At 39.0% G+C, this 22671-nt stretch overlaps 1 protein-coding gene across 3 annotated transcripts in view; it reads right to left on the bottom strand.

The window, feature by feature from the left end:
* Window positions 1-13786, bottom strand: part of chd5 (chromodomain helicase DNA binding protein 5) — a 147184-nt gene extending 133398 nt beyond the window's left edge. For 2 of the 3 annotated variants that reach the window (XM_031905733.1, XM_031905732.1), the window contains exons 1-2: window positions 13423-13785; window positions 367-488 (exon numbers count right to left, since the gene is read on the bottom strand). In XM_031905733.1, coding sequence (XP_031761593.1) covers window positions 367-488; window positions 13423-13486 — 186 coding nt within the window. In that variant the 5' untranslated portion in view covers window positions 13487-13785. Of the gene's footprint in view, window positions 1-366; window positions 489-13422 lie in introns of all 3 variants that reach the window. The other variant, XM_031905734.1, reaches the window with a different exon arrangement.
* Window positions 13787-22671: the final 8885 nt, after the last annotated feature.

Raw genomic sequence — 22671 nt, forward strand, 5'->3', positions numbered from 1 at the left:
GGCAACAAAGAAAATTCCTATTTTAATCATTTCTGGGTAATTACATAAACTCAATTAATCAAGTTTTCAATGTTAGCTTGGTGTAAGATTAGAACACTGTCAGGGCTCTACTCACATTCCTCTGCATTGGATCTTTCATGCAAGCTATTTTTCCCGATCACTCTGTACTTGCTGAGGCGCAGGCAAGTGTCAAATGCAGGTGGAGCACAACTGGGCAGCAGAACAAATGAAATATCCAATGAATTGAAACACTGGCAGAAACGCCGTGTGTAAGAGCCCTTACATTAGAATCTAATGGATTTGAGATTAGATTCAGGTTTTACATCAATATTTTTAAATAATAAATTGGTTTTCTGTCTCTCTTACCTCTTTTTTTCTTCTTTTGGTTTTAGACAGTTTTCCTTCCTTGGACTTTTTAGATTTTTTTCTCTTAGGAGGAAGTTCTTCAGCAAAAAAGTTGATTGCTTCCATACCTCCAGCTTCTTCTTCTGTAAAACAGAACAGATTCAGCCCTAATTTGCTTTACTCAGTTTCTATATGCATGACTGGGAATTAACACTAGTCTACTAGTCAGTTACTGTGTTACAAGCAAAATGAAGCTGATTAGTAAAATCTATTATGAGTTTCTTTATGTATTAAGGTAAAACATGAAGGACATACTCATAACTATTATTGAATAAACCGTTAATTATTAAATGTTTTCTCATTCTAAAAGTTACTGTCTTATTCTGTGCTCACAATGTTCTCTCCTTATTACTTCGGAAATAAGCATATAAGAATGACACACAATTGTTACACAAGGGATCGGCAGTATTCAGCACACAAGATGTTAAATAATTACTGTCAGTGGTGGGGTACTGATATCTGAAGTTATAAAATATCCAGTGAACCTAACATCTTTCCACTGATGTCTATTGTGAATTCCATCAAGCCAGTTCAGAAACAGTTGTTTTAATTGCTGTTTTCTATTGTAGATGAACATTTTACTTTCTTTAGAGAATTATGGCAACCCACTCTAGGTAGTATGGGAACCCTTTTTGGTCCCGACCTACAGTGGATGAAGCCCAAAAGCCCAAAAGTGAATATGGATATGTTCCTTTTAAACAGGAGCATGTCAGTATTACTAGAAAAGTGGGTTTTTAAAGAAAACAACCCCAACCCAGCTCAGTGGAACTTACTTCTGGGCTGGGGACATGTCTTCCCCTCATACAACAAATACAGAGCTGCCAAATGCAGGCACTGCTGTATTCATAGGGGCGGCTGCATGTCTCATGTGCAAAATGTGAAAATTTGTCTAGCAAATAAGGCTGGGTGCTAAGTGCACAATATAGTGGACTGTGCCTTTTTTTTGCACTTTACACCCTGCCTTCTACAACAGTAATGACCCCATTTATATTTCTGCATGTTTTTAGTCGAATGGACATCAAATGCTTGACTTTCAGACAGAACAAACCGGAGAGAGATAATAAAAAAAAAAAAACAAGAGTGAATGCATGCTCGTTTGCATTTCATTAGCCCAAATCTTTCATGAAGGTGGAGGAGAAGAATGTGGGGTAGAAATACTATGATGGATAACATACAGTTACCAACAGTGTCTGCAAAATTAATTTAGTTTCTAGCACTAAAATCCATACAAAAAATCTGTAGGGTGGTTATTAAACAAAGAAAAACTTTTTTCACCTGTGCGTATCATATTTTTCACATATATGTCACATATATGTTTTTGTCATTCATGAAGTTAAAAATGAACAGCAGCAATAAAATGTCTGTAATAAAATGTCAGTGTTAACATGAAAATGCAATACATTTTCAAGATTATCCCAGTCAGATGATTATTATATGCCACACATAGCAATCTGACATACTTTTCCATGCTCAAAATGCTCTTTCAACATCCTTCCAACTATTTGCATCTATCAGAAACTGAGAGAAAAGCCCTCATAACGGTATTTCTACACAATTGCTAATAGACAACAAGGCAAAAAGTAATCAGAGACATTTTAACCAACCAGTGGTTCTGGGCAAGTTAAATAAATTTCACTATTGGTGATTTCCAAAGTTAAGGGAGTCCTAAAAGGAGTTTGCCTGGTGGCCACTAGGACAAGTTATTTTACAAATAAAGATCACCACCTACTACACAGTAAACTGGAAACATCTAATACATATTAGGACTCACTTAAGGACTGAGCTTTCGAGTTTTTGTAAAACACATTTTAAGTTGCAGAACATGGTTTTACGTTATGGATTACATCACCTCCGGGGGGTGGCATTGTATGCCAAGTCAATAATGGCATTAGTGAAAAATGATGTGTATGGTTGCAACTGGGTTGATCCTGCTGAATCCTGGAATCACAGCTATTGAATTGATAAAATAATCTAGCAAAGAAAGGGAAAGACCCACAGAATTTACACTTATAATACATAATTATACCTTCTTATTCCTATCAAATTTATTAGAGGACCAGTAATTCAGTGCTTGTGACAGTTTATACATATACTTTTTCACACATATAATGGAATATAATATCTGGAAACCTGTATGTTGAAGACACACGGAGCTACAAGTAGCAGTTACTTTTTCACACCTATTAAACGCCCAAAAATGATCAGCATTGTCTACTTTAGTAGCCACAACAAGTAGCTCGATGTGTCTTTACCTTTACCAAGTAAGCTCCAAAATAGAGAATGCAATTTTGTATTGTGTCCTATTTAAACCAGCAACTCTTCACTTTTTTGCAGACAGGGTCAAACTCGGCTGGCAGGACAGGGGGAAAATATAGCATATTTCCATTTTTAATTGTTTAAAAGATCTGAAAAGATCCCATATCTGGATAAAAACCCAGGTATCAAGGTTTCCAAGTAACAGAACAACTAGTAATAATACTGGCCATTCTTAGCTTAACCTCTAGCCAGCTCTTTAGCAAAGTAATAATAGTTGTATTTAAACCTATTTAGAGCCCTGGTCTTTTGTATGAGTATGATCTTTTGTTTCCATTTGATTCCCACTCTACCACATCATCCAAGGGCAATGTACTCTTATTGTGTCAGTGCGGGTTTTTGTCTTCTACTCCAGCCCCATTCCTGTAAACATAAGTAATTTTATTTCCAAGAGAAAGAGTAGATTTGATATCCCTAAATTAGTACATAGGACAAATGAAACCAATGCTATATTTTTCTCTTGCCCCAGCAGCTACAGATTTGCCAGGATAACATACCTCTGTGTTGTACACTATGCAGGACTAGACTATATTTTATATGTGTGTATGGGTTACAAAATATATTTGCCATTTAATTATAATTTACCTTAAATTGATACTGACACAAAAAAACAACTTTTCAAAATATGAATATACATAAAAAGCTACCTATAGGTCGTGTTGACGGTTTTTCGCTGACAGGTTTGGTTTTGTAAGTTATTGTTACTTGAAGTTCCTAAACCTGACTGTTTTGCCAACCTGACTGTCCCTTCTCAAGCTCTCAGTCATAGCTTTAATGCTAACGGGTTACTGCTGCACAAATATGGCCGCCCCCTCATAGAGGAACACAGGGGATCAGACAGGTAATGTAAATGCTTCAGGCAAATATTTTTATGGCAAAATTATAAAGTTCTTGTAAAGACATTGTTAAGATAGATGTAAAAAAAAGATTTACTTTCTGGGGTCAGTTTCTCTTTAAAACAAGCATGCAGCATATCATAAAAATGCAAACTATGACAAAGAAATAAACCCCTTAGGACCCTGACTATAAAACTGAATTAAATCTCAAAGTGATACTGACACGAAAAAACTACTTTTAAAATATGAATCTACATAAAAAGTTACCTATAGGTCATGTTGATCATTTTTCACTGATAGGGCTGCTTTTGTATGTTATTGTTACTTGAAGTTCCTAAACCTGACTGTTTTGCCAACCTGACTGTCCCTTCTCAGTCAGTTACAGCTCCTAATGCTAACAGCCTACTGCTGCAAAAATATGGCCGCCCCCTCATAGAGGTACATGGGGAATCAGATAGGTAATGTAAAAGCCTCAGGAAATACGTTTATGGCAAAATGATAAAGCTTATGCAAAGACAATGTTATGAAAGATGTAAAAAAGGTTTCATTTCTGGTGTCAGTATCACTTTAAGTAATTTCTTTATGTATACTGTACTGAGCGATACTAATTGTGTATAGGGCACTTGTCGAGATATGAAACAGTAAACACTGCACTGATACACAGCACATCATATTTCCACTATTAACAAGATCACCTGGCAACAAACCCCTTTCCAACTGGCTTGTTCTAAGCTTTATTGCTGTATACTGCATTGGGGGACAATTAATTTCTTGTTGCTGGCACTAAAAAGGTCAAATCCCGACCCTTACTGTCATCGACTGTTTTATGAAGTGCCAAGTGCCTAGTGGCTCAGATCAACACTCATTATTACTAGCACTCCAAGTCTGATTGGTGACATATTTATCACATCTGAACAATATACACCTTAGTGATTAGCAAGGGAAAATAATTACACAGTCCCACTGCAATTACCAACTTGGCACCTTATTGCAACAACTTAAGCAGATCTGATAAAGATTTCTTGGGCTTTCTTTGCTGTTTCAAATGTCCAGAAAATCTTTTAAAATGTGGTGCAACATTCTATTTAAATTCAGTTGTTTACTTTCTAATCCCTGATTTCATATGAAATGCTAAAACCTTTTTCCACATTCTATTCCACAAAGTGAATAAACTGCTGTCTTGCATAAAAAATGGCATCAAATCGAGTGATGAAAACATGGTTTTGCCTCTGCAGCTTTGGGCTCCAGTCCTTAAAGAATAAGTAAACTTTTTTTTTAATCTCTAAAATTACTCTGTACAGCCTCCAGAATAACATACCTTTCTCCCTGCATCCAGATTTAATTAGTTTGTCTATTACATGTCTAGTGTAAAGCTCTGCCCCCTTTTACTTTCTAAGCACTCCTAGGGGCTGATTTACTAACCCACGAATTCGAATCCGAATTGGAAAAATTCCGATTGGAAAACGAACATTTTGCGACTTTTTCGTATTTTTTGCGATTTTTTTCGGCGCCTTTACGACTTTTCGGAAATTATCGCGACTTTTTCGTTACCAATACGATTTGCGCGAAAAACGCGAGTTTTTCGTAGCCATTCCGAAAGTTGCGATTTTTTCGTAGCGTTAAAACTTGCGCGAAAAGTTGCGCTTTTTTCGTAGCGTTAAAACTTAAAAGGCGCGACGTTTTGCGCAAGTTTTAACACTACGAAAAAATCGCAACTTTCGGAATGGCTACGAAAAACTTGCGTTTTTCCGCAAAAATCGTATTGGTAATGAAAAAGTCGCGATAATTTTCCGAAAAAATCGCAAAATACCGATCATTACGAAAAAAACGCAATTGGATGCATTCAGCCCGTTCATGAGTAAGTAAATGGGCCCCCTAGACTGTTAAGGTTGGGGTTGTTTTCTCTGAAGAAAAGGCTCTTGTGAGGGGACATGATTACTCTTTGCAAGATCATTAGAGGGCATTATAGGGAGATAGTTTGCGGTCTTTTCTGCTATAAAACAATGAACGGACCACAGGCCACCCCTTTAGATTACAGAACTTTCAATTGAAGCAACATAGGTGGTTCTTCACAATGAAGGCAGTGATGCTGTGAAATGACCTGCTATTTTATTCCATATAATGTCATAATTTGATTACACACATCATAACCATTATATGCAATACATTTCAATCATTATATAACATTGAAGCAATTCTTTACATGATGTAACAGCCTGGTTAGGAAACACAGCATTATTTCCTAAAAATGTAAGAGAAAGTATACATTTGAGGTGTGTGATGTGGACTGCAGGGGGGTTCCTTGTGCAGACAGGGTTAATAATCCCTCTCAGTCAGCTAATTAAGCTGAGAGAGGAGCTGCCTGGAGAGGTAAAAAGGGGTGCGCTCTCACACCTGGGGTGAAGGAGTCACTCAGAATGAGGGGTCACTCAAAAAAGGTGTCCACTCTCAGAGCAGGGCACAGGGCAGGAAGGCTGCCTGCCATTGTGAGGAACTCCCAGAGGGGATGGGGGTGCTGCCTGCCATTGCAAGGAGCAGAGGGAGTCACAACCAAGTGTATAAGGGCTGAGAAGAATCAGCAAGGCTTAGTAACAAGCCACAGTGCCAGAAGCTGGTGAGCTAATATCCCATGAAGGGAGAGTCAGTAGGGCTGAGTGAGTAGCTGTGGATGTTTGAAACTAGGTATGGTGAGAAACCCCGAAAGGTTCCAAAGTGTGAGAGTTACCCTGGAAGGTGAGAATCTCAAAGAAGGGACAAATCAGGAATAAGCTTGATGAACTGTTTGCTGATGAACTGTGAACTGTAATGTTTCTGTTGGGAGGCATTTGCCCCAAGTAAACCTGTGTTTTTGCCTGAAGAAGTGGTGTCCCCATCTCCCTGCTCTTGATCCTCTCCTTACCTGCTTACCATAACTAATTTTCCCCAAAGATTACGTGTACAGGCAGTCACCATGTCACAACATAATCACTAAAATTTTAATCCATGTATTCCATTCTATCCAAAACTAATTTATTGTCTTATAACACACACTGCAACCATTCTATTCACATGCAATCATTTTATAACACACATTTTACCCATTCTATCCCACATACTTCTACATTTATAGCATGCATTTTATATAATCTATAATAGACACTTTAAATATTTTATTCCACACAGTCTACACCAAATACTGTATGACACATATCATTATTCCTTAGCATATACCGTAACCTTACTACTCAACAAACTGTAACTAATCCATCCCATAAACTCTACTCATTATATAGCACTCACTTGACCATTCTATCACATTGCAGGGGATATATCCCCGGTTTCTGGGACCATTCTATCATACACACACTAATCATTCTATAGTTCACACTATAACAAATTATATTGCATACCTCAAATCATTTTAAAGCACTTGCTGGTACCATCCTCTCTGACACACTTTAATTATTGTATACTGCACACTGTAACCATTGTTTTCCATACTGTAATCATTATAACACAAACAAATACTATAACCATTCTATCCGACACACAGTATAAACATTCTATAGAACACGCTGTAACCATATGTGAGGTTTCTCCCATGGGCACAGGAGAAGTTTCAACAGGAAGGTCTGTGTCAATTGAGCTTTAACCATTTGCATACTCTCATGGTTCGCCCTTGAGAGTCAAAGAGCCATTTACAGAAAAAATTAAGATGAAAACTTCAACAGAGAATGTTTGCCTGGCATACAAGAGAGACCACACATGGTTGGGATTTGGGCATCCCCTCAAATGTGTGTCCTTACGCCAGATGCTCCACAGACCTATACTCATTGTCTGACAGGCAAGTTTCCATTACTTGGTTCTATGGAGCCTTTATTAATGACCAATAGGTACAATGAAATGGTACCATATTTTTTACAGAGTTGGCAAAATGCCACACTCCAAGAGATACTAATTTAACTGCCTCAGTCAGCTAAGTTTAAAAAAAGTCCCCTCAATGCCATATAATATTTTGTGATGTGTCTTTTGTTAGCTTATTATTACACAGATGCAACTCAAGGTAGTAAGAGGACATGTTAATGTGATCTTGTTAATGTCATCTTGATTTAACCCCTCTCACCCAGTCACCCACAGTATCAACCTAGTAATATCAGTAATTTGCACCCCAATCCTTTAGTTACCCCACTTACCCCAAGAGCAGCCCAGAGCTCAATAGGCGAGTGGCCTGGCTGGATTGGAGGTGTGGTAGGAGAAATGTTGTTGTGGCCACAAGCTTACCATGTGAATATGATATAATTGCAAGATACTTCTACTCATATTATAACACATTTTCAACACATTTTAATCTAGTATGCAGATGTACACTACAGTATAATGTAAATACTATATTATTCTACTTTTCAAAAAAATTGTTGTTAAAAAGTACAGGGACAGGATCTATTATCAAGAGTCCCATTATCTGGAAAGCTCAGAAATATATCATTACCCATAGGCTCAATTTTTAGCAAACAATTCTTATTTTGTTAATGGTGTCCTTTTTTCTCTGTAATGACAAAACAGCACCTTGTATTTAATGGTAACTAAACTGCAAAACGATCCTGCTGGGTTATGCAGTGTTTAAATGTTTTTAGTGAACTTAAGGTATGGTGATCCTAATTATGCAGAAAACCTTTATTGTCCAATGCACTCAGAATACTTAATTAACGCATTTATTGACTCAAAAACATAACAAGAAAGTACAGGTATTATTAGGTTTAGGCAGAGGAACAGAGCGCTTAGCGTCCAAATGACTATTACAAACAGTAGCTTTTTTTTCCCTGCAATAACTTTTTAATCCAAGAACCAATTTGACAAGGGAATAACCTAACTTTAGAAGAAACTGTGTTGCTTTCAAAATCCAAATCCATATCCAAAATCCATTAGTCAATATATTTTCCCTTTAATATTCTCATATTGTAGTGTAAATAAGATTTGGGACAGCTCTTGGTTTGCTCAAGTATATATAAACTGTATACAAAATAAACATCTTAGCCAACAAAGCATAAAAAGCCAATTAAAGTAGTGATGTGTGAGTCAGAAAAAGCATAACCCACAGCCAACCCTAACAAGCAAAATGTTGCCACTGTAAGACTCGCACCCAACCCATAACCGCATCTTTCCACTCTGTACGCTACTTCTGTGAGGTTCCAAGACAGAAAAACTTCAGGGGCAGATGAAGAGTGTAATTCCCCAGTCTGATCCATACCCAACCCTCATTCCCTAACCTGCCTAACCTAAGGGGGTAACCCACAGATCATGCGAGTATGTGCATATCACTAATTTAAAGCTTTTGTTGATATCTTACTAAAAGACTCACCCCCTTCCATTATTTGTTATGCTTTCATTAACATGCCTTTTCACCATACCCTGTTGGCCCTCTCCTCCTTCATGCAAGCCTTTACCTTGGCACATACGAGATTACACACCTTCCCTGTCTTAGATGAAAGCAAAGCATTTATCATGGTCTCTGTAGGGAACAAAACATTAGATGCACAATGACTAAAACTCAAAAATATATGTATTACAATAGCAGAGAGCTAATTCTTTGATACTGCATATCTACCATTATTAAATCCAGAACATTAAATTAACTGCTTGAAGTGAGGAACATCTGAAAATGTATATATTTAATAATACTATATTATATAATAAAATATATATATATATATAAAATAAAAATACATATAATAAAATGCACTCTTAGGACTTCAATCAAAACAGTTTTATTGTATTGATAAAGGTCTATGTCCTGACCGAAAGGCAATCTCACCATAAAACTTTTTTGGTTTAAGTCTTGAGACTGCAGTGCTCCATTTCATGTTTATGAACTACAAACAGCTCCATGGCTTGGTGTGCACCCTTTTTACTGTGGTATATCATAGAAACACAATGACATTTACCTCCAAAAGTTCTCTTTATAAGCAAAAACATTTATAATGAAAACCTAAGCATACACGATAATCTTTTTTGAGGCCACTTGGCCACAAGCAATAAAGACCGTTGCTCAAAGATGCCATGTATTGTTGAATCCAACAACTTGCTTGAAATGAAGGAATTTACAGCCTGTATGTAATGTTGTGGGAGAAGTAATGAGATACATTTACTGGTGAACCCGTGTTTCGATATTCAGTTCATTTGAATAGTTTCACCCATATGTAATAGCCCACAAAGGCATATAAAAGCATATATGTACATATATGCAATAGTCTGTATTACATATGTGATAAACATGTATCTCAACACTTATTCCACCTCACAGATTACCAAAGATGAAAAGCACTGAACACTGGGCCATTCTTTGAGGCCCAAGGAAGGTATAAATTTTATATCTGTGGTTACAAGATTACTTTTGTAGTGTAGCTGATCCTCTATACAAGACTAAAGGTGGCCACACACGTGACGATTTGTGATCTTTCGTGCGACCATCGGTCGCACGAAAGATCGGCCACTAACATTCAGGGCTGAAACAGCAGATAGGGAGGTAGAAACAATAGGATTTCTACCTCTTTCTGCCGATTCAGCCCTGAAGGCAGATTTTGCTCAGGCGCCTTTTATGCCTCCTGCGATATCGGTCGACTCGCCGACTTGCCATACACGCACCGAATATCATATGAAACGAGGTTCCGTATGATATTATCGGTGCATGTATGGCCAGCTTAACTTGTGTTGATGAATCTCACTATTGTTTGAATAAGAGTTTGATAAGAGGTATCAAATTTACATAACATTTTTGAGATATCGCAAGTGCCAATATTGTATAAGTGAAGTAACCCTTTCTTATTCATGAAAAGATCCTTAGGATACCCACCATCAACAAGATGTTGTTTCATCTCCTTCGATCTAGTACAACAATATTCTGTAGCACTTACAATACACTTAACAGGTCTAAATTGCCTTAACTAATAAACAGTGATAACTTATTGTGGTTTGTAACCTTTCATAAAAGGTGTTTATTGAGTTGCTGATCATACTTAATAATAGTAGGTACCTGATGAAGAATCGCATGGTTTGAAGCATTCTGTGCAACCTTTTTGCAATAAACAATTTTTAAAAGCAATTTTGGCTATTGAGAGTATGTTTTCCCCCCAAATTAAAAAACAAGTACCCATTTTTTTACCCACAGTTCCCTTTTTCAGTGTAAATCACACCCACTCCCACAGTCTTCCCCTAGCATTAAAAATTTATTTTTACATTTCACCCCTGACCCCAGTCTGTATTACCATTATACACACATCCCTGTATTTGGGTGCAAATTGTTCTAAACATAACTCAGATGGTTTTTTGCTTCGTATTATAAAAATTAATGTAACCCCTGAATTTTGTAATATGGATATTACAAGTAAGCTCAACATTTTCAGTTGTTAGAAAATACACTATGCCTGTGTCCTTGTGTTTTTATAATTACACAACTCCCTGGTGACCTATAATATCCTTATTATGCACAGTAGGGGATACTTTGTCCATTTTATCTTGTCTTACTTCCAAGCCTATGCCAGGGAGAGTGAATACATGAACAGTCAGTGTTAGAGCACAAAGCACAGCTGGGTTCCTAACAAGCTAATATAGACATGTTCTATAAAATACTGCTCTAATATCAGGACACCTATGAAGGTCATAAAGGTATTGTGAGAAAAAAATGTTTCTCCAGAAAAAGCTAATTCTGAGCTATTTTGGGAAACCTATTCATTTACTTATCCTCATGCCAATTAGAGAACTTTGTATAATTTGTTGTTTATATAGGTATGGGATCATATAAACAGAACATTCTGAATACAGGTCCCATACCTGTACAGTAATATTATTGGTTAATTGCTATGGCACTGGTAATGACAATACAAACTATAAAGATCTTGGTAAAAAGTAGGAAAATGCTTTTTTTCTGGGATAATTAATATATGAAGGACATGATAATGGGAACAAAGGCTATTGTCATTTTTGTATTCTTTAAAAGTAAAAGCCTCCCTTTTTCAATCTCAAAATCAACTAGTTGAGAAAATGAGACAGACATTACGTGACTAACAAACAACCCCCCTCCCAGCACCGTGACGTCACAATAGAATTGCTTTATACCAATAAAATTATAGAGGGGAGAGGCCACTGACAGAGGAACAATGTCAAACAATATAGTATAGTGGGATGCTTAAGGTTTTCTTGCAGTTTTTCCTGGGATTTAATATTTTTTTAAATAGATATTTATACAACATTGAAATTTGTTTTCTGAAGACAGGTGACCCTTAAGGTAGATAAGTTGTAAAATGCCAACTGTCATGTGTTTTTCAAGTTTAGTGTCAAAATATGCTCAGTGACATATAAAATGAGTCTAAATCAGTCCTTTGCATCGCTTATCCAACTTATCTGAACTATGTCATTTTGCTCTGACTAGTTGGATTAAAGTACACCTCGTTCAACTCTATGAACAGAGTTGTGAACAGACATTTATCTGCCTGTTCACACAATGCAATCAAATCTGAGTCAAATGGACCGGAAGCATAGGGCAACTTGTTTCCAGACCACCATACCACCAATTCCTATGTAGATTTCACATAAAGCACATTTTCATGCCATGAGCTGAATCTGGATTACAGCCAAATGATTAAAACACATCTCTTTTAAATCTGGATCAGGCTGTACTACATCAAAATCAAGATGTGCAACTGTGCAGTTTGAGCTGAATCTCATTCACCGCTAGGCACAATCAGAAGCACACAGTAGGATATAGTTCTCTAAAGTGAATGGAGCTGGAGTTCCTGGATGAAGTTCTCCCTTGCTATTTCCCAACAGGACTGGCATTAACAGTGACAGATCCCAATGCCGCCTTCCAGTGCTGAATACATTTTTTATTCTACGCACATGGAAGAACCTGGGCGTGGTTATGTTGGGCAATTAGAACCTCTTTATGTCCAAAACATTACAACAAGGAAAGGGAAGAAAATAAAAACACTTGTCCCTTTGCTGTCTAAAAAAGTATTGCCAATATTCTTTGGGAACAGTGTCCTGTTGCTGCCAACCTAGCACTCCAAATCGATTTCGGACCACGATTTTGTATTATTATTATCCAAGTAAAAGTAGTACACTTTCCTACACTTGATAATAAAGTAACAGGGGCCAAAAATGAAAAGATTTGTTCCAATCATGACATAATATTACAACCATGTTCCAGAAAGGTACCTAGGTTATACAGAAATGATATATCTGTAACAGTTAGATTTTAGCATTATATGAGAAGACAAGTTGTTAGTAAAGTAGGACTTGCAGAGGGATCAGATGGCAGCAATGTGTAGGTTAAATATGACAGGCTGCACCAATACATGCCCAAGCAGCCGCTGAGTGCATAAATAATGTGCTTACAGTCAAATAAAACAAAGCACATCACAGCCATTTTCTCTGCTGCCGATCCATGCAAAGGTTCAGCAATGCAAAGAATAAAAAAGGAAAGGAAGCACAAGAAGCAAAGGGACGGCGCCGGTATTAAGAAATAAATGCTGCCAATATACATGCCTCTCTATGGCTTCCTATTGGGTTTGGTGTGTAATAAGCTCCCTGGTGACTTGTCCCCGGTGGCCATGAATACTAACAGACAATCTTTGTCTTGCTTCCTCGCCCTCCTGCACGGGATTGGAGAGGCGCAAAACTTTAAAACGACAAAGCAATCCTTTATTAACAAAACGAGAGATTTGCCGGTTTCGGTTCCCTCCCTTCATGTCTTGTGCAGCCCCAGTGTAAGGGGCTCTGTTTCCCTCCCCGGCTGGGACCCACCGGCCGCAGCACCTTGCCCTGAGATCCCTGTAATCCTCCTAACAATCTCCATTCAACACTTGGCCCCTCACTCGCTCATTATTCAGCCTACCTGACATCTCTTCATTCTCCATTTCTTCTATCGGGTCCTCTTCAATCCCCAGCGGACCCCGCATATCCCACCTCCTCCTCCCCAGATCAATTTCAGTTTCTTTCGCAATCTGGATCCCAAAAAGGCTTGAGATATTAACCCATAGGGGTGCAGAGGTGCTCCAGCCGCCACTGCCTACCGCTGACTGGAGGTACAAAAGGGTGAGGTTTATTTTTAAGAAAGATGGCTGCCTAGTTTTTTTTTTTTTAAGAAAAGAAAATATCCCCCTTGTCTCTCTCCCTCTCTCTGCCTAAATCCCCCAGCCTGAAAATAAAAGAGAGAAGGAGAGAGCGAAAAAGAGAGAGAGACAAAAATGGAATACACATGCCCAGAATGTGACGTCCAGTCTGGTTACCGTGGCAACTACATCCCATAATTTTGGCAGAACTAGTTAGTCGTGATGCCAGAGGAGACCAAGTCCAGTACTAGTTAGAGAAGGAAGAAGCGTTCGAGAAGAGGATGGCAGGGCTTTGCCAGGGGGGCTGCGAGGGGTGCAAGTTTGTGACTGAGAATAAATGTTAATAATAAGAAGATTTATTTTGCTTGCTGTTGCCACAGGGAAATGAACTTGTGCTCCTTCAGGCTGCAAAGTCGGATGGAAAGTGAATAAATGAATGCCTCACTATACACACAGTGCTGAAGGTACTCAGACTTCTCAAGTTCAGGCAAAGTTGAAAAGTGCTGAGCAAAAAAAAAATCCTTCCTTGCACAGGATTCTAACTGCCTTGTACTTCCCTCTTGGTTCTGAGGAGGATGGCTGCCTGCCTGCATGGCTGCTTCTACTTGTGCAAATTCAAATTAGACTGAAGGTTTTCATCTTTTGGTGTGGCACAGATAGCAGAATTCTTTTTTTGCAACTGGTTTTCATTTTTTGTGGCTTTTAAATTATTTACATTTTTTTTGGTCTGCAGGTCTAATGCTAAGAAGTTAAATCATCTCTGCTTGCTTAGGGTTATTTACCCCCAGGGGCATATTTTTATAAGCACCTGTGGGTATGTGCCTGGGGTAGCAGCTTCAGAGGTATGGCCCTTGTGGGTTTATTTAAAAAAAAATTACCTCCCCAAGCCTGTGCCAAATGAAAGGGACTCCCAAGACAAGACTGCATTCATTTGCCCCTCCAGGCTTGTTGCCACCCCCCTAAGCCTCCTCTGCTCGTCACCATCATGTGCTGCTCCAACCTCAGCAGCCAGTCGGCACACTGACTTCTTGTAAATTTACAGAAATCCAAAATAAGAATGGGTTGGCAGTTGTGGTATGCGCCTAGTAGTGATGTGCAGGCAGGCCCAAAACTCATGGGTTTACCCAACACCCAAATATTCTTTCTAGTCGTTTTGGCCAAACTCTGCTATCTTCCCACCCAGCCCCTAACTTTACTATGACTCACTTCCGTATCTGGTATGTTGTATTTATTGTCTTGCACCTGCTCCTGCCCTAAGTGAAGTCCTCACTAGGCCTAGTGCACCCCCCTCCCTCCCCCCCCGCCCCGTTGCACCTTAGGTACATGCATTTTCTCCCTTCCCCTAGTTTCAGTCCTGAGCCCAGCACCCCCTAAAGGGAGGCACAGTCAAAGGGGTGGTTCACCTTTACAGTAACTGTGTATTTTATAGAATTCCCAGTTCTAAGCAACTTTTCGATTGGTCTTCATTATTTATTTGTGATAGTTTTTGAATTATTTGCCGTCTTCTTCTAACTTCTTGCAGCTTTCAAATGGGGGTCACTGACCCCAGTAGCCAGAAAACTATTGTTGTGTGAGGCTACAGTTTTATTGTTATTTTTCATAACTTATTTTTCTATTCAGGTCCTTGTCTATTTATCTGTCTCTCATTTAAACCACTCCCTGGTTGCTAAGGTCATTTGACCCAAGCAACCAGATAGCTGCTGAAACTCCAAACTAGAAAGCTACTAAACAAAAATTAAAATACCTAAAAAGATACAAATAATAAAACATAAAGACCAATTGCAAATTGTCTGAGAGTAACACTCTCTACATCATACTAAAAGTTAACTCAAAAGTGAACAGCCCCTTTAAGGGAAGCAGTGTACCACTCTTCTACAGGGCCGTGTTAATATATAGGCACCCAATAACCTCTGCCAAGGGCAGCAGTTTGGGGGGGCGGCCTATGGGTGCCTGTATAATTGATTAAAAAAATTCAAAAACCTCCTCATCTGCCACCAGATCATACCTGGGCAAATTCAGCGGTGGAGCTGGGGGTGGTGGGGGGTGAGGGTGCAGAGCTAAAGTGAGGGCACATGCAGTGATGTCACTTCCTCAACCTGGGGGACATGTTTAGGTATGGTGTAAATTGAAAAGTTTGTTATAATTTGTCCATCTATAATATAATTTATATTTATTTATATAATAATTTCCTCTTTAGCAGGGCTTACATTTTTAGGGTAGACCAGAATTGCCACCCCCATTAGAATAATTATGACATGTAAAAATGGTTAAAGTGCAGTTTTCTGGCTGTTTCCTAACTCCCAGCAAGAGGATTCTAGATGATGATGTAGTTTACCAACAGCTTAGAAGCTATAGGTTGCAGATCTCTAATTTTCAAATTATTTTTACTCTCAAATTGGGAACCCCCCAAAGCCTTTTTGTGTCACCCAGGCATGAGATCAAGTTTTCTTCAACTTTTCTTTTCTTCAAGGTTCTTAGAGCCAACCACTGCTTAAGCTGCAAGTGGAGCCCAGCTGGTAAATGGGGTGTATATTACCTATGATTGGGTAGCACATTTCAAAGCAAAAAAATCAATCCTCTATGGGTACGTGCTTTCAAAAAGAACCCCAAGGCAGAGCTGGAAAGGTGTATGAATGAGTACTTCCAAATTCCTGGAAGCTTAGATGGCTACCAGAGGCAGGCAAGAAGTTTTGGTATGGAAGGCAAGGGTAACAATCTGTGTGCTAACAAACCCCATGCCTTTATCCATCTAGCAGTGTTAGTTGGAGACATAGATCACCTAATATAAGAAGGGAGAAGAGGCACAAGGAGCTGCTATTCATAATTCTTGGACAATAAAACTGCTGTAAATATTTTATGCAATTGTATCACCCTTTCTTTTCCCAAAATGGTTGCACCCTATGCAGGTGCCTATCCAAGTCCTAGCCACTTAGACAACAATTTAAAGTTGTATTGTTTTGGTTGGACAGTATATTCTGTGAAATCTGGATTTATTATTTATCCGTGTCCAAACTTAAAAGATATTTGTAATAAGTAACCACATGGATTATACTTTGTCCGCTCTAATCCATTGTAACAAGGTCCTCAAAATGAAATAAAAACTGTATTGAATTGACACACAGGGTTTTGGAGCAGGCAACATATATGTACGTGTATATATTTATATAATACATTTATATTTTAACAATAAAGCAATAGAGCAGACATCAATAGAATATATATAAATGCAAAAATACAATTACATCCAAGATTAAGTGCTAAATTTAGAGACAACATAAAGGAGGTCAACAGAAAGGGGGGCATTGTCCTGTAGAGTTTATAATCTAAGTGGGTGGGTAATTTACAGACACAAATAGAAAGATAATAAGTGCTGCAGTTTAGTGGTTGGCATTGCCTGACAACTGCCTGAGTCATATTTAGAGTTTTGTTTTGAAGTGATTGAAGGATGGAATCTAGAGGTAGCAACAGCAACAAAAGAGAAAACTAAGATGAGAAAAAGCAATAGAAGTAGTTGGTGTGACCAGCTGGGGCCTCTGAATGGAAGGGAGGAAACAACCAGGAACATATGGAGACTCAACAGAAGAGATGCACTTAGGTTCAGCGGAATGAACAGCATTAAAATTCACAAGGAGAAGTTATAATTTGCTTATTGGGAAGTCTCTCTTAGCTGTGTCAGAGTATAATCTATCTTTGTAAAAACAAAGTGCAAAGGAATCTGGAGAACTGTCCAATTATGAGGCATGGATCTGTGGGAAGGCCATAACGGCCCAGGCCTAGGGTGGCAAAATATCAGGAGTACAATACCACCCAGTCTCTTCTACAGTCTTAGACACGAGAACTGGGTGTGCTGGAAATGGGTTAGGGAAATTGTGTACATGTGAAATGTGAAGTGCAATCCTTACCTGTAGTCACCCTGAGTTAAGCCTTATGTCATTTATCTGTGGTATTTTGTTGTTTGCATATATTTAAGAAGTCAAACATAGAAGGATGCGGGACACAAGATCCAGTTGTGGGACTGCCAGAGAAAAAGGTCATGCACTTCTCATTGTGTGGGTCAGAACATCCATCTGATAACTGTTGTTACATAAGTAGGATTTGCATACTGTGTTGATTACCATGATGAAATGTATTTATTATAACTGGGAGGTTGCAACAATGTGCAGCCTCATTAATGCTGCGCAGATCAGCATACATCAACAGCAAAAAAACATTTTTGCACATAGTACAAGCTCAGAAATTAAGCCCAAACATATTATAGAAATCAGCTTTACCCATCTAGAGCAGGCAGATGGCTTATTGCAGTTTCTAGGGAGGAATGGGCTCATTTAGTGCCCAGGTCTGTTTAGCTGCATCCAGAAATATTTCAGCATTTTATTTTGCCAGAACTCAATATACTTGAGCAAAGATTCCTCATCATGCTTGTTTTTATTAGTTTGACCGTGCAAAGTACAAGCCTTCATAAATATAACATTTTTCTCAAAGTGGAAACAGGACAAATACTATAGCTTAAAGGGGTGGTTCACCTTTACTTTAACTTGTAGCATCTTATAAAATGGGAAATTCTTAGCAACTTTTCAATTTTTCAATTTCAACTGCCGAACAAAAAGCTAAATAATTCAAAAACCACAAATAAGAAAAAATAAAGACCCATTGCAAATGATCTCAGAATAGCACTCTCTACATCATGCTAACAGTTGGAGTTACGCTTTTAAAGAGACAGTATAATTAACGACTACTTGTTTAGAACCAACATTGCCCGTAACAGCCAAATAAACCTTCTTACATGCATCATTCCAGTTTGTCTACTTGAATGCACTCTTTTATTAGTTTCTAATGCATGATATTTTGGCTGTGCCCATTGAAACAATCAAAACTAAATCTTGCCCTCACATGCCTAATTACATATAATCTCATAATTTATGATACTATCTATCATTGAACAAATGCTGTTAAATATGTAAATATAAAGTTGTAACCCCTTATCTTTCTGCAGCTTTCCACTTAGGGCTCTGGCACAACAGGGAGATTAGTCGCCCGTGACAAATCTCCCTGTTCGCAGGCGACTAATCTCCCCGAGTTGCCATCCCACCGGTGAAAATGTAAGTCGTCGGTGGGATGGCACACGCGGCGGTGCGATTTTGGCAAATCGCCGAAAGTGCCTCGCGAGTGTGTGCCATCCCACGGGCGACTTACATTTTCGCCGGTGGGATGGCAATTCGGGGAGATTAGTCGCCCGCGAACAGGGAGATTTGTTGTGGGTGACTAATCTCCCCGTGTGCCAGAGCCCTTAAGTCTCCCAGTGGTGTAACAACAGGAGGAGCAAGGGGGGAACCAGGACCTAAACTCTCAATTTCAGTTCTGTGAGACACTGGATAAGGGACCTAGGGTACCTTTAGGAACTTATTTGCTTGGGGAGTTGCTCTTCTGCTTCTGCCATTGCTCAGGGTCTCTGACTACAGAAAGAAAACCTTGTGCAGGTTGGGCGTGTTACCCCCATCTCTATAAATTGTAAGCTGTGTTGAGCGGGCTTTCTTTATCTAGTTTATTTTTTGGGATTCATATGTAATCTCCCTTTAATTCCAGAAAACTGTAAAACTGCTTGTTGTGTTGAGTTGAAAACCCCAACATACTGTTCTTCAACTTCAGCTTATTCTTCTGCTTTTTCTTCTTCTTCTTAGCGCCCCCCATTTTCTAAACGCTACTCCTCCTACAGTTTTAGGTGTACAACACCCAAACTCACCACACTTCTTCGCCCTATAGCGGAGCAGGTTGCTTGTGCTTTTCTAAGCGATCCGGCCCCCCAAATTTTTCCATTGACTTTGACAGGGAAGATTTTCAAACTGCTGCCGCACATAGAGCTTTGAAGCTACACCCCCCAAACTTCAATAACATAATAATGGGGTCACGCCAAATGAAACAGTGACATTTGTTGGATGACCCTAAAGTGGGAGGGGCCAACAACAGCCAATCAAATTTCACCTACTGACTTTTATGGGGAAATTGAACTGCTGCCAGTCTTACAGCTTTGAAACTACACTCCCCAAACTTGAATTACACAGTCATGGGGTCAGCCTGAATGAATATATGATGATTGCTGGATGCCCAAAAGTGGGCGGAGCTGTGAACAGACAATCAGAATAACACCGGGGTCCCCAAACTTTGCAGAGTTAGGCACCAGGTAACTGCAGTTCAAGGTTAGAAAAAGTGGGTGGAGCCACCAACAGCCAATCAGATTTACCTATTGACTTTCAATGGGGAAATTCAACCTGCTGCCATTCTCACAGTATTAACCCCAGGGTCCCCAAACTTTGCACAGTCAGTCACTGGGTGACTTCGTACTCAAGGTTAGAAAAAGTGGGCAGGGCCGCCACAAGCCAATCACATTTCTTTCATTGTTATCAGTGGGGAAATTTAACTGCTGCCATTCTCACATATTTAATGTCAGGGTCCCTAAACTTTGCACAGTCAGTCACTGGGTGACTATGTTCCAAGTTTAGAAAAGTGGGCGGGGTCAACAACAGCCAATCGGATTTTACCTATAGACTTCATATGTTTACATTTAAACTGCTGCCATTCTTTAAATATTAATACCAAGGTCCCCAAACTTGCAGAGCTAGTCACCAGGTAACTGCGGTTCAGAGTTAGAAAAAGTGGGCGAAGCCACCAACAGCCAATCAAATTTTAACTATTGATTTTAAATGGGGAAATTCAACCTGCTGCCATTCTCACAATATTAACACCAGGGTCACTAGGGGACTGCATTTTTAGGTTTTAAAAAGTGGGTGGAGCCACCAACAGCCAATCAGACTTCACCTATTGATTTTTTTTTGTTTAAATTTAAAATGCTGCCTTTCTCACACTATTTATGTCAGGGTTCCCAAACTTTGCACAGTCAGTCACTGGCTGACTACGTATTCAGGGTTAGAAAAAGTGGGCGGAGCCACCAACAGCCAATCCATTTCCACCCATTAAAGGAGAAGGAAAGGCTAAGTCACTTGGGGGTGCCAAAAAATTAGGCACCCCCAAGTGACTTAGATCGCTTACCTTTTGCCCCGGGCTGGTGCCCCTGTACGGAGAGAACAGCCCCAGCCCGGCAGAAAAAAAAGGAAGGAGGAAGCACTTCCTACAGGTACCCTGGGCTGGTGCTTTTTTCTCCTAACAGGGGCACCAGCCCGGGGTACAAGGTAAGCGATCTAAGTCACTTGGGGGTGCCTTACATTTTGGCACCCCCAAGTGACTTAGCCTTTCCTTCTCCTTTAAATTTCATTGGTTTATATTTAAACTAATGCCATTATTTAAGTATTAATTCCAGGGTTGTTACACTTTGCAAAGTTAGTCACTGGGTATTTGCAGTTCAAAGTTTAAAAAAGTGGGTGGAGACACCAACAGCCAATAACATTTCACCTATTTACTTTCAATGGTGAAGTGTAAAATGCTGTCAGTCTCACAATCTTTATGCCCCATGAGTCCCCAAACTTTGCAAAGTTGGTCACTGAGGGACTGCAGTTCAAAAATAGGAAAAGTGGGTTGGGCCACTAACAGCCAATCAGATTTCATACTTTGAATTTTATTGGTTTAAATTTAGAATGCTGCCATTCTCACACTATTTATGCCAGGGTGCCCACTGTTTGTCACTGGGTGACTTCCCCTCAAGGTTAGAAAAAGTGGGCACACCCACCAACCACCAATCACAATTTACCTATTGACTTTTATTGGTTTAAATTTAAACTGCTGCCATTCTTTAACTATTAATCCTAGGGTCCCTAAACTTTGCAGAGTTAGGGGCATATTTATTATGCTGTGTAAAAAACGGCGAGAAAATTTGCCACACATCGCCAGGCTTCACCGTGTAAAAATGACGTAAAAATGGTGTAAAAACGGCGTAATTGTTTTACGCGTTTTTTCTTCCACTGGAACTTATGGAAAATAACGGCGTAATATCCGGCATTCATATTGTGATCTTTTCCATTTATTTTACACAGCTTTTTACTCCGTTTTTTCGGCGAATTAGTTTTACACAGCATAATAAATACGCCTCTAAGTCACTGGGTAACTGCAGAGTGGGGAAATTTAAATTGCTGCCATTCAGACACTATTAAAACCAGGGTCAGTGCTTTTTACTATATAACTGTGGGTCCAAGGTTAGAAAAACTGGGTGGAGCCAACAACAGATCAGATTTCATTCAGTGACTTCACGTTTTTCAACCCAACATGGAAGTTTTTTCTCAAACTTCCCTTTCTAGTTAATACTACTACTACTATTAGTAATAATAGTAGACAGAGAAAATTAATATAGCTCTTTCCTACTACACTGGTAGTATATGCCTGCTAGGAGCAAAGCAAAAAAACATCAATGCTCCCTGAGAGACTAATTTTGCAATCAAGGTGACACTCATTTACAGCTGAATGTACCAAAGTATTATATCATTTGCTACAACGCATAACAAATAGTGCAATATAATCATCGATATATCACACAGAAAAGTTTGGAAAGGCAAAGTGAAGAATATATTTGCACTTTTTGTACAGACTAAGCTCTAAAATAGTAATAGGCTAATCATACAATCTGTCCCGTTTCTCATCGACAAAAAAATTAGCGAATCTTTCAAAAGATTTGCTAGGCGAAAATGTCACGCGTCAAAAATAAATTGTCACGTGATTGTCAAATTATTTCACTCATCACTATTCTAGCATTTATGTTGGGTTGAAAAACCCAACATACAGTTCTTTGACTTATTCTTCCGCTTTTTCTTATTCTTAGTGCCCCCCCAGTTTCTAAACGGTACTCCTCCTACAGTTTTACAGATTGTTGGATGCCCAAAAGTGGGCGGAGCTGTGAACAGCCAATCTGATTTTAGCTATTGACTTGGCGGAATATCAACCTACTGCCATTCTCACAGAATTAATGCCAGGGTCCCAAAACTTTTCACAGTGGGTCACTAGGGGACAGCAGTTTTAGTTTTGAAAAGTGGGAGGAGCCAACAACAGCCAATCAGATTTCACCTACTGAAGTTTATTGGTTTGATGCCAGG

This window comes from Xenopus tropicalis, chromosome 7, assembly GCF_000004195.4.
Source record: "Xenopus tropicalis strain Nigerian chromosome 7, UCB_Xtro_10.0, whole genome shotgun sequence".
Lineage (NCBI taxonomy): Eukaryota > Metazoa > Chordata > Amphibia > Anura > Pipidae > Xenopus > Xenopus tropicalis.